Consider the following 15,683-nt stretch of genomic DNA (forward strand, 5'->3'; position numbering starts at 1 on the left):
TCTTATTTTATTTTATTTTATTTTATTTTATTTTAAGCTTTTATTTATTTATTTGGGAGAGAGAGAGAGAAAGATAGCAACAGAGAGCATAAACAGGAGGAGAGGGAGAAGCAGACCCCCTGAGCAGGGAGCCCGATGAGGGGCTCGATCCCAGGCCCCTGGGATCATGAGCTGAGCCGAAGGCAGATGCTCAACCAACTGAGCCACCCAGGTGCCCCTCTTTTAAAAATTTTTTAAAAAGATTTTATTTTTAAATATCTCTACATCCACTGTGGGGTTTGAACTTACAACCCCCAAGTCAAGGGTTGCTTGCTCCTCTGAATAAACCAGCCAGGCGCCCCAAATGGAAGCATGTTTTCTAAATAAAATATCAGGAACTCGATTCCAGAATTATATTTTAGTATCTACACAACCACACAGATATATTATTGATCATTTATTTGTTCACCATTATTTCTTGAACTCCTCCCAGTTCTTGCTAGAGTACATAGTTTGCTAGTGGTTTTTTCAGTAAGAGATTGTGGGTGGTAAAGAGCTTCGGCTTTTACATTTTTCTAAAATGTATTTATTTTAACCCTGCTCTTTGAAGAGCATCTGGCTGGCTGGTGAATTTCAGGCTGCCAGGTGTTTCCCTTCAGCATTCTGAGTATGTGACACCATTGCCGTCTGACGTGTGTTGTTAACGGAAGCTCCGCTGTTGATCTGTCACTTGTGCGTGTGCAATGCATCATCTTCTCTGTATTTTCCCTTCTTGCTTACTGTGGTGCAGTTATGCTATGGTGTTTCTGGGTAGAGAGTTATTTTTATTTTCTTGCCAATCATTCAGTGAGGTTTTCCATTCAAGTTTTCATTCATACCATTTCCGGAAAATTATCAGTCATTTCATTTTCCAACATCGCCATTCACCCTATTTTCTTCTGCATCTTCCACTGGCTAGACTTCTAAACTTCTCATTCTACCCTCCACGATCCTTCTTTCAGAATTTGCTCCTTTGGTCTTATTGCACCATGATCTAGAAACTTCTCTCTCAGTGCTCTTTTAAGTCATTAATCCTTTCTCTTAAGATACATCCAGTATACCATTGTGATAATTTATTGAGGGTTATTATGATTATTGTTTTACTTTCAATAATTAAATGTTTCACTTTCAAGATTTCCAATTTGTTTTTTTCCCAAATCTTCCTGTTCTTGTTTTGTAAATGCTACTTCCTTCCTCATGTCTTTAAGCAGTTAATGTATTACTTTTAAGTTCTCAGATTGATCTCTAAATCCTCAGGGATTAATTCTTTGATTTGTTGAATTTACCAACTTTTTTTAAATGATAATACACTTCTTCATGTGTGTAGAACATTTTAAAGAGCTATTCTTGCTTGGTAGTTGTTCTTCATAGGTGCCCTTACTTTTCACATGATCTAGATTTACCTCAGCCCTGGTCCAGATGGGCTTCACTGGTCCAAACCTGGTCTTATATAAGCAGATCAATCTGAATCTTGTTCTCTATATTAATGGTTTAATTTTGGACTTTACATGAATATCGTATAGACTCTGTTCCTATGTTCCATCTGCTTATTTACTTTTCACATATAAGTTCAATGTTCTCAAAAACAAAATCCATATCCAAAATAGTTTAGTAAACTACATATTTTATTTAAGAAGAAGCTGCATTTTTTTTTTTTGGATAATCAATTTAAGGGCAAATGACTAAAGACCTACGAATTGCGGGGGTGTAAATGACACCAGGCATCGGCTGGTTCGCCACAAATCTCTTCTCACTGTCGTAATTTATGTCTATGAATGAATCTAAAGTACTGTGCTTCCACGACACAAGCCCCTTGTAGTATCTCCATTCCAGATCCCTTAGATCCATGAATTGTTTTTCTGCAAAGAATCATATTTTCAAAGAATTACATGAAGGTGTTATTTAACCTTCAGTTATTCAGAGATCCTTCATGGACAGAATGAACCTTTGATGAACTTGAGTTTCCTTCTCCCTTCTGGTAGAAAGCTGTTTGTAGAGCTTTATAAATGAAGCGGGCACTTATGGTGTTCATCTGATCTAAAGCCCTCCTCCAAATGGGAAACTGGGTGGGCCTGGCTAACTGGGCTGGAGTGTACACTGCAGGGCCATAGCAGGTGGAGGGGCGCTCAATTCAGTGCCTGGATACTAATAATGGACAAATGGAGAGATCTACAGAGCACCAAGATCAAGAGGGAGGAGAAAAGGATTGTAATGAGGGCTTAAAACAAGGACAAAGATTAGTCAGAAGTACATAGATTGTTAGTGTCATTTCTTCCAAGATGCTGGTGTAAGCCCTGGGTATAAAGGGCAGTGGCTAGCTACTCTTTCAGGACTTACCAACTTCAGGTGTCACTAGTAATTACAATCCCTTCAAGAAGCCAATGAACCATGGAAATCAGGCCAAGAAACACTGTATATTCTCCTATTCAGCATTTTCCTTTCCCTTCCTTTCAGTTTCCTTAATGACCACCTAAAATGTAAACCACCACCACCCCCCAAAAAGAACAAAAAAAAGAGCAAGGCCTGAGGCAGAGACTTGAGTATAAAACCAGAGGCCAGAGTCAAGGAGATGAGTATGAGGAGTACAAGGAGAACAATGGGTACAGCAAACAAGCAGGAAGGCTGGTTTAATTCTCTCTGATCATTCTCCCTGTATGGTGATATTTGAGCAGGTCAGCTATGGTCCAGATATGGCCCCTATGCCAATCAGGCCTCCATCTCTGTCCTGGAAGAGCCTGAGTTTCGGTATATATTCTGTACATGTCTGAAATAGGAGGCTGAGACCAGGGACTGTTCCTTGAGTTCATACCTTCCCTAGTGGAACAGATACTGGAGCAAGCTACTGGTGTTGAACATTGGTAGTCAGCAGTGTCTCCCTAAGGGCAATTACCAAGAGTCAGGGAGTTTGACAAGATCTTGGCAGACTTGGCATTGGAAGATCTGGTTATAGAAGGAAGGAAAGGGATATTTGACAAGAGAAGGCCACAGAGTTGATGATTTTGATTACTACCAGAGCTTTATGTTGTGATCTATGGTAGATACTATAGGTTGGCTCACTGCACACCCATTGCAATCCTCTTCTGCCTTCCTCTACTATAGAGGGTAAAAAGCTAAGATCTCTATTCACCACCCAGCAGTAAGGGGTGGCTATTGGACACAATTCTGACCAATGAGATGTAGGGAGAAGTCACTGGAGGAGGAGTGTTCTGAGAAAGTTTTGCTTCCCTATTAAAAGAGGACAGAAGTAACCAATGTGGCCCTTCATCTTAGCCCCTTTTCCTGCCTCGAATGTGGCCATAGTACCTGGAGGTGAAGGAGACATCCTTTGGCCGTGAAGACAAAAGCCATACACAAAAAGTTGGTGGAGCCCGGGTCCTCGACAATATCAAAAAGCATTGCTCCAACACTTGTCTGCCTACTTCCAGCCTTCTAAGTATATAAGAAAAATAATCTTTATTTGGTTTCTCTGTCATTTTTGGTCAAACACATGGTCCCACAGAATTTAGCCTGAGCAAGAGGAGCTGGTATGATAGAAGAACAAAATGGCAACACCCATTCTCTTTTCTTTCCCCAGTGCTTGGTGCTAATAAGGATATGTTCTATAATATTCTTTGATATACCAAGAGTCCTAAAGTTCTTCTGGGCTGAGAATACTTTAGGGACTGGCTGGCTGATAAAATGATAGTAATACTGGGCAATATAGGAGAATAAAAGATGAATTGCTGCAATACCAATTAAACCTAAGAAATTACTGGATATTCTTCATATGGATGCCGACCTGGCTTCACGCATATTCCTTGAATAGACAGGATATGTACTTGAAATTCTACCTACAGGATCTGAGGAAATGAAGTCATGAAGACAGAGAAGAAACTCCAACAGAGTCTGGAAGGCCACAAGAGAGACCTCTAGAAGTTAGGTAGCCAGGAGGCAAGCCACGCGTTGGGAAGAAAGGACAATTTGGCTCCTGTGGATGGCAAAACCATAAACATACTATCAAACATCCAAAGCCCTCAGTACTTTTTCAATAGTCTCTTTGGCAGTACTAATTGATTCCTAATACTTTCCATGTGTTTTCCTCTCTGGTCCCAGACTTTACCTTATGTACTTCTGTGGATTATCTAGGTCATTCTTATAACTGCCCTGATTTCTACTTCTGCCTGGGTTCCAGTACACACAAAGTATAACTCTATCAAAGGGATTTGAAACCTGCATTAGACTGTCAAGACATCAGTGTGGGGAGTTACAGCAAAGACTGTTCCAGCATCTTGGACCAAATGTGAGCCAGTAATCAATCTATGCCTTTGAATTTGTTCCTCTGTCTCTCTCACTACTTTTAGTATAAAAATGGTACTGTCAAAATATTTGCTGTGCAAATGGTTTTATCTTGAGTCAAGAACCTACTTCAGGAAGGTTTAAATATTTTATGTCATTGACTTAATCTATTTTTTTACAGCTACATAGAATGACAAATTATTACCTCCCTCAAATTAAGGAAAATGAAGACCTTATAAGACACCCCCTTCTCATTGAAACTCACCATGATATATTTTACATATTTGTAACTTTCTCTGAATAGTCTGTTTTTTAAGGAACATCTTCCTATTAAAGTGTGAGAAATGAAGGGAGGAGTTTCCTTTTGTTGTTTGTAGAGATGTATCGGTAAAGAAAGAGTAAAGGTTCCTGAAAAAATATCTAAAAATACCCTTCTCAATTGCACTAAAGCAAAGATACTTAAGGAAAATAAGCCATTATTCAGTAAATATTTAGCTAAGTTCATAATAGTTACGGGTGACTTAGAGTCCAAGTTTAACTAGCTAATTTTATAAAGGTGACTTTAAGTACCACATCCATAATACTCCTTCGTGAGACTGGACCTGAGACCGGACCCTGGAATGTTCGAGTCTCTGTTCTCTACCTCACATTGGCACTGTAGGCAGCAAGCACATCAGCCATGAGTCCCAGGACTGCAAGATTCCCATGGGTCACCATTTGACTATTTCGGCTCTCATAACCTAAATAAACTTTGCAGTAAGATTTCCACGAATTTCCCCCTACAGAGCCTCGTCTGTTTAGATTACCTGGATCAACTAAGAAGTACTTAGCAATTTTGTCTTCAAAGATAAAATTTTCTGGCCTGATCCTGGAAATGCCGAGCATGTGTAATATGTTGGCACTCTGAGTCTTCTCGTCTATGGGGACAGGGACGGGTGACAAAGATTTGGAATGATCGATGAGAATCTCATAGGGAAAAGTGTGTGCAGGAGGAGGAATCCCACATTGAAAGAGCCTCTGCTGGGATCTGGTGAGTCTCTCCACCGGAGAGAGTGAGCTGGTCAACAAGCTTCGGTACAGCAGTTCAGTCATAGAGTCTGGTTTCTCTTCTTCTTTTCTCACCACCTTGCACACGAAAACAGGCTGGAGGTGTTCTCCCCTCATATCATCAGTTCCACTGGTGAATGACATGGCATGCAGGTTTTGACTAAGCATTTTCTGAGCTTCACCAGGTGAAATACTGTGAGTTTTTAGGAGATTTGATTTCTTGCTGTCCTTATTAAAATCCTCAACAAAAGCATACAATTCTGGCAGCTGTGGAGGGGAAGAGGCGGGAAGTCATGAGATTGGATGAAAATGTAATTGGTAGACCCAAAAACCCTAAGAACAAAAAGGATACCAAGTAACCATGAAAACAGAAGTATCTGTCTTCGGAAGATATCTCTGCCTAACTAACCCGACTTAAGGGTGGCAGTGTCAAATCTCACAGTCATTCCCAGAAAGGGGTATTATTTAGACGCCCCACTTAAACCATGAAATGGGCCCGTCAGACTTGGACCCTGAAGTCTGTAAGATCTTTCCAATATAAAGTATGATGAGCTGTCATGGAGAGAGAGCTGTGGAGGGTTGCAACCTTTGTTTTGAGTAAGGCTACATTTTTTTTTAAGGAAGAAAGAGAGCCAGATAATGCAGATATCAAAGCTTCATCCTGGTGTCCAAAGGGTTCAGAATGTTCGGGAATGCAGTGCAAAGGAAGCTCTAATAGTCCTCATTCGCTGGAATATTTTACCAAAGCAAGTAGATACATTTGTGGAGTGTTTAGGAATAGTTGCTGGCAGAGAAGACAACAGATTTCCTCAGAGTACCTTCCTTATCTAAAATCCTATACTGAAGGAATAAAATCTCACTTTCTAGAGCATCTTGCTTACTAACTCCATTATACTTAAGGAACTAGTTGGACGGCCAGAAAGGCCAAAGTGAGAGCCCAAATTTAGGTCATTGGCCCCAGTGCAGTTTTCCTTCAATCCTAGGCTGTTCTGTGCAAGAGCAACAAATACAAAGTGGGCTAAGGTGGGTGAATGGCTTTTTAACAACTGCCATTATCATGAAAACAACTTAGCTCTCCCACTTTCCTGCCTGAGGAAGTGCTGCATTTCACTGTGACAAAAGAGCATAAGTCAGTGAAGTGGAATGTTCCTATTCCCTGGGGCCCCCCAAGTATGCCACCAGGTTTTCAGTAGCTCAAATTTTCACCATTTTTGAAATGTCAAGTTTCCCCTGTGGAGTATTACAGAATTGTAAGCACCTACCGAACATCCGAGAGACTCTGCCGCCGCCCTGTCTTCATCTGGATTGGTGTCACTACTGAGAAACATTATGAGGGGATTTTATTCTCTAATTCCTGAGAAAGCAATAGAAGAGAAGATGGAGTGAAAGATCAACAATCCAGCAAAGTACAAGGCGGGAGGGTTGGGGATGGGTAATACTTTTTATGTCCCCAGAACTTTGTACGTGGGACACTTTTAAAATTTTATACCATTTTAAATTTTCTTTTGTTTTCTTCTTACCCTAGGTCTATCAAATTACTCACATGCCAACCAAATATTTTCTCCGAAACACCTCAAATTCGTATATGACATATATGCTCAGGTATTTAATACTAATTCAAAGAATCCTATATGGGTTGTTTAATATTTTTGTCTTACATATTTTTTTGTCTTACATATTTTGATCCACCTCCAGTTTATCTAAAGAAAAACTCCCTTATTCCTTACCCAGGAAAAGTGCTTTTTATTCAGGAGGAAAAAGCTAATAAAACAATAGCAACAATTAACCTTTTGAAATGATTTGCTTTGGGCCAGATATGCCAGTACGCATTTTACAGATGGAATTCTGTTTAATCCCTTTGTGAGGAGTTAGAGATGTCCACAGAATCTTTACAATTGCTCTCATCAGTAAGTGGCAGCTCAGGATGCTCCCACGTTTTTAAAAAAGATTTTATATTTTTAGAGAGTGAGAGAGCAAGTGGGGGGAGCAGCAGAGGGACAGGAAGACAGAATCTCAAGCAGACCCCACACTGAGTGGGGAGCCTGAGGTGGGGCTCGATCCCACCACCCCAAGACCATGACCTGAGCCAAAATCAAGAGTCGGGTGCTCAACCGAGCCACCCAGGCACCCCTGTCTGCTCCCACATGTGACCCTGGGTTGGCTTTATGCTTGTCTTTGACAGACAGCATGAGGTATAAGTGACATTGTGTGAGTGCCAGAGCCTAGGCCGTAAGCTTTGCAGCTTCACTTCACACTCTTGGAATCCAAGCCACCATGCAAAGAGGTCCAGCTACCCGGAACCCCATGGGGAGCTGAGAGCCAGCACCGACCATTAGACATGTATGTGAGGCCATCTTGAATCACCCAGCCCCATTCACGCCTCCAAATGGCTACAGCTGCCTGAGCAACTCCAGATAAGCCCAAATGGAGAACAACAGCCACCCAGCTATGCCAGCCAACAGCAAAATTATGGCAAATAATGAATTATAGATGTTTCAAGACACTAAGGTTTGAGTGGACTGTTAGTTACATAGCAATAAATAGCAGACAAACCTCACAATACTTCACATTCTTGGTTTAATTTATTCCAGTGAATCCTCTGTTGGAGATAAGGGAGTGTATGAGGGAAAATATCTTCCTGGGTACTACTGCGTCCAGACTGGTAACTGCAATAATTGGGATGAGTATCAGAGATGAGCCAACAATACTCTTGGTGTTTGGGATGAAGTAAAAATAATTAGGTTCTTCCACTTTTCCAAGCAAAACAGAAAAGCCCAGAATGAATACATTTATATATGAATATGTTTATATTCATTCTGGGTTTTTCTATGTTGCTTGAGAAGAAGGAAAAAGTAATATATATTTGAATATATATTCATTCTGGGATATCTATTATCTAACTGTCTACCTATTACTTGGATATACATATATCCAAATATATTACAGTCACTGGTGAGTACACTATATCAATATACGTGACCAAAAAAAGCACAATATAATGCAGCATGATGACCCCCTTTCCTACATTTGCACAGTGGCTTCATAGATACGTCTATCACTGACCAGTTAAAATAAGACTTGATTCTGCTTTCCTTTTTTTTGACTGTACTATCCTTTTGTTAGTTCCTGTAAAGGAAAATATTTCTCTAACTTGCTTCATTTAAAACCTCATTGTCGGGTGCCTGGGTGGCTCAGTTGGTTAAGCGACTGCCTTCAGCTCAGGTCATGATCCTGGAGTCCAGGGATCGAGTCCCGCATCAGGCTCCCTGCTCAGCAGGGAGTCTGCTTCTCCCTCTGACCTTCTTTCCTCTCATGATCTCTCTCTACCATTCTCTCTCTCAATAAATAAATAAATAAATAAATAAAAAATCTTTATAAAAAAAAAAAAACCTCATTGTCTCCTGGGCAGCCATTACCTCTGTCTTTCAGTAATGCCACCCACCATGAGAGGGTTGCCTTTCCCATGACCAATGGACAATACATTTTTTTCCTTTTTCCTCCCCCCAAAGAGAGTTTGACTTAACCCCCAACTACACACACATGTTGAACTTTAATCAGAATTACTGATGCAGATAAATGATTTCCAACTTCAGTGGCCAAACCTGCAAACCTTAAACATATATTCAAGGCAATATCTGACAAATCTGTACACATTTCATTATGATAAGATTGACAACAGGGAGTGGGACACAAGGAAGGTTAGATTCCTGGTGATTCTCTTTGCAGAATTACTATGGAGGACACCTCTCTTTTGTTGAAGAGTCAGGGTCAGGATTCAGAATGCTATAATAGATCACCAGCCAAAGATGCTTTTATCCACTCTAATGCTGACTTCACTAACATACTTTGCACTTAATGCCCTTGGCTGGAGCCAAGACAATGACTAAACCTAGATTAGCCCCTTAATCCAACTTCTCATGGAGAGTATTCCTGGAGAGGTCATGAAAATATAACCAATGGGCCTGTTACAGATTCATGCATCTTGAAGGAGCCTCTGCAGGGGCTCTTCAGTACTTCTATTCATCTTTTATTATTCCTAGAAATTCCCACAATAAATTCTAGTTTTCCTAAGAAGAGCCAGGGCATCTCACAGGAACTCCCTTGGGTGGCATCCTCTTCTCCAGTTGTATTCACATGCAATTCTTCATCCTGCCCTCTGATCCAGAAGGAAAAGGCTCCCTGCTCATCTAATGGTAGCATTCTCTCTCTTACCCAGGGGGTATATTCTATTCTCCTCTTAACTCTTGGGCAAAATTTCCCTGGCACTGGGAAAACAACTTTCTCCTCTTCGCTTCTCCACCATTCCCTTACCCTCAATCTCTTACCCTCCCCCATGGCTTCTTCCTTTCTTTACAAACATGTAAAATCCTTTTCATTTGGGAGAAAAATAAAACTTCTCTTTTCTTCTATTATACCACTAACTCTCCAATTTTATCTCTCTTTTACTTCTGCACTTGCTATTTTTTTATATACTCATGATCGAATCTCTAGTATAATGACATTAGCTTCCACTCTCCTTGATGAACCAAATTGAATTTTTTTTTTTAAGTAATCTCTACACCCAACATGGGGCTCAAACTCACAACCCTGAGATCAAGAGTCACAAGCTCTTCCTACTGAGCCAGCCAGACACCCCCCAAAATTGAATTCTTGAAGTATTGACTTCTTAATCATCAATTCTAAAGTAATTTTTAGTCCTCATTTTTATCCATTTCAACTCTTTTATTCATTTATTTTTTTTTAAGTAGGCTCTATGACCAACACAGAGCTCCATGTGGGGCCTCAATCTCATGACCCTCAATCTCATGAGATCAAGAGTCGGATGCTGAACCGACTGAACCACCCAGAATGAAGCTGTACCCCTACTTCAATCCATAAAATGAAATTAACATAAAATGGATTATAGACCTGAATGTAAGAGGTGAAACTATAAAATTCCTATAAGAACATGGGAGTAAATTTTCATGATCTTGAGTTAGGCAATGGCTTCTTGGATAGAACACCAAATGCACAAGCGAAAGAATATAATAGATAAATTGGAACTTCATCAATTAAAATTTCTGTGCTTCCAAAGACACCCTAAAGAAAGTGAAAAGACAAGTCACATAATGGGAGAAAATGTTTGTAAATCATATATCTGACAAGTGACTTGTGTCCAGAATGTACAAAGAACATTTACAACTCAATAATACAAAGACAAATAACTTGATTTAAAAATGGACAATAGATTTGAATAGAGATGTCTGCAAAGAAGATATACACATGACTGATAAACACGTGCAGAGATACTCAACATCATGAACCATCAGGAAAATGCAAATTTAAGCCACAATAAGATATCTTTCACACCCACTAGGATGACTATAACAAAGACAGATAATAACAAGTGTTAGCAAGGATTTAGAGAAATTGGAACCATCACACATTGGTGGGAATAAAATATGGTGTGGTCATTTTGAAAAACAGTTTGGCAGTTCCTCAAAATGTTAAACACAGAGCAGCCACATGACCCAGCAGTTTTACTCCTAGATATGTACCCAAGAGAAATAAAAACGCAATCCACACAAAAATTTATATATGAATAGTCACAGCAGTATGATTCATAATAGCCAAACAGTGGAAACAACCCAAATGCCCATCACCTAATGAAAGGATAAACAAAATGTGGTACTTCCATACAATAGAATACTATTCATTGATAACAAGGAATGAAGTTCTGATACATGCTACAACAGGATAAACCTTGAAAAATTAGGCTAAGTGAGAGAAGCAATTCACAAAAGGTCACATATTGTATGATTGCATCTATATGGAATGTATAAAATAGGCAAATCCATAGAGACAAGAAGTAGATTAACAGAAACTAGCCTAAGGCTGAGGGCATGCAGGAATGGGGAGTGACTGCTAATCAATATGGGGTTTCTTTGTGGGGGGTGATAAAAATTCTAAAATTGATTGTGTGATGGTTGCACAACTCTCTGAATATACTTAAAATTATTGAACTGTGACTGGAAGAATTTAATGGTATGTGAATTGTCAATAAAACTATTAAAAATGATCTGGAAGGAAAATGATAGCTATGAAAGATAGACTAAGGAGATGCAACATATTTAACTGGTTACCCCAAAAGAAAAAACCCCAATCATGGAATAGAAAAATATTTAAAAATAAAATTCTAGAAAATTTTCCTGGAATTAAGGATTTAAATCTACATATTAAAATATCAGAATGGCTAGCACTAAAACATATTCTAGTAAAGTAATTGAGTTTCAGGAAAAAAAGAAATGAAGTCTCAGTTTATCTATAGCAACAGTCAGACAAAAAGACAAAAAAGCAAAACAAAGTTTGAGTCAAGGATTTTTCTATTTATCCAAGTTATGTTTGAAAGAATAAAAGCTCAAGAAAAATTTTGATCTTGAAAGAACTCAGGAAATATTGTTCCCATGAGTCCTTCTTGAGAGAACTACCAGTCGATGGACTTCAGGCAGCCAAGAGATGAATGGATTTCAGAAGTAAAGAATCTTCCAGCAGTAGGGCAAGGTTGCTTGCAAGGGAAAATTACAAATGCATATACTCTCTGAACCTAGGATTCCCACTTCTAAATACTATATATTCTGACATTTGAAAAACGTATTTTCATAGGTGACAATGAAACATAACTGAGGTTATTCACTGCAACATTGTTTATAACAGCAACAGACTGAAAACAACTTGAGGGTCCTAAGAGAATGAGGGCTCCAAACAAACTCAATGCCCATCCACAGTATAAAGAATAAGTTGTGCTTTTTTATACAATAGAATAATCTTCAGCAAAAGATTCTATACTTTATGTTACAATGCATGTAACACTCAAATATAAGCAAACTTAATCTATAAGGTTAGGAGCCAAGATAGATTTTACCTTGGGAGGGGTCAGTGCTGGAACATGAGAATTCCATAGCTCTGGTCATGTTTTGTTTACTTGATCTGAGTGCTACTTGTGTTTAACTTATAGAAATCCACTCAGCTTTATCTCTATAATCCGTGCACATTTTCATATGTATGTTAGACATTGGGGCACCTGGCTGGCTCAGTCAGATCATATGACTCTGGATCTCAGGGTCGTATGTTCAAGTTCCACTTTGGGCAGAGATTACTTAAATAAATAAAAACTTTTTTTGAAAAAGATATCAACAGAAACTTTATCTAAGACGGAGGAAAACAGTTTCCAGGGAAAAGGGAAGAAAGTCAAGAAAAATCCATTCACAGTGTTTTTGGGCAACCAGTGGGTCTGGATGTAACTGTCACTGTTACTGAAGGATTAATGAAAATGGAAAGGATCCAGTATGATAAATAGATGTCACAAAGTAGGAAAAAACACATTGGAGGAGAAGTATAAAATAAGCAAAATCTAGGTTAAGGATGTTCTATGACCAAACATGAGGAACCATAGTTGATAATCATTGACTGTGTAACTGTTTCATTGAAATTTATGATATTTTTCTACTTTTCTTCAATTTTTAAATTACATTTTTATCTCCACATTTTTTTTGCAATTCTACTTTTGTTTGCAATTTGTCATAAATAATTACTTAAATGCTTAGTTTATGGAAGAATTATTCAAGGAAACAAGGCAATTTTATAATCAAAATTCTCCATGCTCTCAGTAATGTATAGAATTGTTGAATAACTATATTGTATGTTATATTCTATGTTAACTATACTGGAATTAAAATAAAAAGCTTAATAAAAAATTTAAAAAAAATTCTCCATGCTCTGAAAGAAAATAAAACGTGGGTTCTGTGAAAAAGAAGGGATAAGACAATAAAATATATTAGGAAAAAAAGAATGAAGGCATTAAGACTATAAGAAGATGATAATTATAAAAAATAGTAAAGAACCAACATACATATACTTGGTCCTACTAAAGAAGAAAACAGAACAAAATATTAAAAGGTATAATTTTTTAACCTTGCTAAATGAAAGGCCCATATTAGTTCATCGTCACTGAAAAAGTAATAAGAATGATAGAGATGGAGCCACATATTGTCAAGGAAAATAATAATCACAGACACATATAGCATTTACAATGTGCCAGACACAGCTCTGAGTTCCTTTATATATTAACTAACTTGATATTCATAGAAATGAGTATATGCTATTATCAGCCCCAAGAACATTTGAAGGTCAGTATTAGGAAAAATAAAGAAATGGCTAGAGGCAGTTATCTGTGGAAAATGCACATCATAGGGGACTGCTCAAAATGTCTGGCAGAGGAGTTAGGGCAGGGGACTCCAGGGGAGGTACCTCCTTGTAGTCCCTGACTGCTCAGCTCACAGCTGAAGAGATGGGGCTCTAACTCAAAAGCAAACAAAGGATCAGTGGTTACCTAGGGCTGCAGGTGGGAGCTGGGAGTGAATGCAAGTGGGCACCGGGTTTCTTTTTGGGGACCAAAGAAAAGTTCTCCTGGTGGGCCCAGGCTTTCAGCTGGGGATTGGGGGGTTGCTGTGGCACTGCTCTGAGCGAGCCCCACCCGCTCTGCGCTTGCCCTTCAGGAACTCCAGCCTAGGAGGATGGGTACATTCCGATTCCGCTCTGGATCTACAAAAAGTTCCTGGAGCCATACATAAACCCTCTGATTTCCCCCCTTTGTTAGTCACATGTGGCTTAGAAAAGCTCTAGTAGAATACCATGATAAAAACAAAGGCGAAGTACAAGGCTGCAGGCATAAATGGATTACCAACAAAAGATCAACGTAAATCTCTGATAAAAAGAAAGACTAAAGTGATGGTTCCAAAGGATCTCATTGTTTTTAAAATGGACCTGAGAAGGGGCACGTGGGTGGCTCAGTCGTTTAAGTCTGCCTTCTGCTGAGGTCGTGATCCCAGGGTCCCGGGATGGAGCCCCTTGGGAGGCTCCCCGCTCAGCAAGGAGTCTGCTTCTCCCTCTGCCCCTCAACCGGCTTGTGCTCTCTTTCTCTCTCCCTCTCTCAGATAAATAAATAAAATCTTTCTAAATAAATAAATGCAAAGAGAAATTCTAAAATCAGATTCCAGTGATGGTTGAACAACTCTGTAAATGTATTAAAAGTCATTGACTTGTGTCCTAAAAAGAATAAATTAAAAAAAAAAGAATAAATTTTATTGTAAGTAAATTATACCCCTGTATAAATATAAAAAATAAAGCTGTCTTTAAAAAGGAAACAAATGAAAAGACAGAGCCCCCCAAATGGGTCAATTATATTGTGATCTGCTTGAAGAAAAATTGAATAAACAGATGGGTGGTGGTCTGCATGGTGCCCATAAAAGGGAACCTGGGTGGTTATAAATTTACAGCAGTATTCGGGCTCAGCATTTGTGATGATGGAGTAGTTCAGTGCCCTGAGCTGTGTGCTAGAGGTAATAGAAGTACCGGGGCATACAAATTGGGGGTACTGACCATTAGAAATGGCTATGAATGCTAGCTAAGGGTTTGGGGAACACTCACTATGTGTGCCAGACATGGTTCTAAGAACTTAAATGAATTATTCCATATAATCCTATCAACAGCTCTTGGACATAAATACAATTATAATCTCCATTTTATAGATCAGGAAATTGAGGTATAGAGAGTAGGAGCACTTTGCCCAACATAACAGGGCTAAGACTTTGAAAACCTGGGATTAAACCAAGCAGCCCTACTTCAGAACTTAAGAATATTTAAAAAAATTTTTTTTTCAAATTATTTTTTAAGTAAACTCTACCCCCCAGCGTGGGGCTCAAACTCATGACTCTGAGATCAAGAGTTGCAAGCTCTACCCACTGAGCCAGCCAGGACCCTCCAAGAACCCAGATTTTTATATATTATGCTCTTGTCCATAAATATAATCTTGTCACACATGCATTTTTCAGTGTATTTTTATTGGCTTCTCCTTTTTGCTCCTTCTCCTCTCCCCTACCTTCTTTCATTAACCCCTTCCTCAGGTAACCTATATAATTAAATTTCTTTTCCTCTGTGCTTATATTCATATATTGACATATATGCGCACTCAGGCATATAAAAAATTCATAGTAATTGTTTACAGGGCTGAGATCACATTCTACATCTTGTTCTTTCACTAACGATTTCTCAGGAAAAGTCCACAACTCATCTAGTATGCCTCTGGCCATTATGGCTGTTCCCTTATATTATTTCTACAAGAACATGTTCTAATTTCTGCTTCAACCCTATAATTCAATGTGTGCCCCCTCAGCTCCGGCAGCCACACACCAGGCCCTACGGCTTGGCGATGGGAAAGGTGCCGTGAGAAAGCTGAGACTCCTTGCTCCAGGTTTTGTTTGGAGCCGGCCTGCCTGGGGCGCATCTACCCCTTCTTCTCCAGGTGG

General features: G+C 39.1%; 1 protein-coding gene across 11 annotated transcripts in view; it reads right to left on the minus strand.

Moving 5' to 3' along the window:
* Nucleotides 1-423: 423 nt before the first annotated feature.
* Nucleotides 424-15,683, minus strand: part of CUNH9orf153 (chromosome unknown C9orf153 homolog) — a 35,590-nt gene continuing 20,330 nt past the window's right edge. For 9 of the 11 annotated variants that reach the window (XM_025851727.2, XM_025851726.2, XM_025851721.2 and 6 more), the window contains 3 exons: nt 6,603-6,694; nt 5,100-5,607; nt 424-1,877 (listed from right to left, as the gene is read on the minus strand). In XM_025851727.2, coding sequence (XP_025707512.2) covers nt 1,687-1,877; nt 5,100-5,607; nt 6,603-6,668 — 765 coding nt within the window. In that variant the 5' untranslated portion in view covers nt 6,669-6,694 and the 3' untranslated portion in view covers nt 424-1,686. Of the gene's footprint in view, nt 1,878-5,099; nt 5,608-6,602; nt 6,695-7,893; nt 8,007-15,683 lie in introns of all 11 variants that reach the window. The other 2 variants (XM_073880692.1, XM_073880690.1) reach the window with 1 other exon arrangement.

Source organism: Callorhinus ursinus, unplaced genomic scaffold (assembly GCF_003265705.2).
Source record: "Callorhinus ursinus isolate GAN/ISIS: 27379988/994484 unplaced genomic scaffold, GSC_fseal_2.0 scaffold39, whole genome shotgun sequence".
NCBI lineage: Eukaryota > Metazoa > Chordata > Mammalia > Carnivora > Otariidae > Callorhinus > Callorhinus ursinus.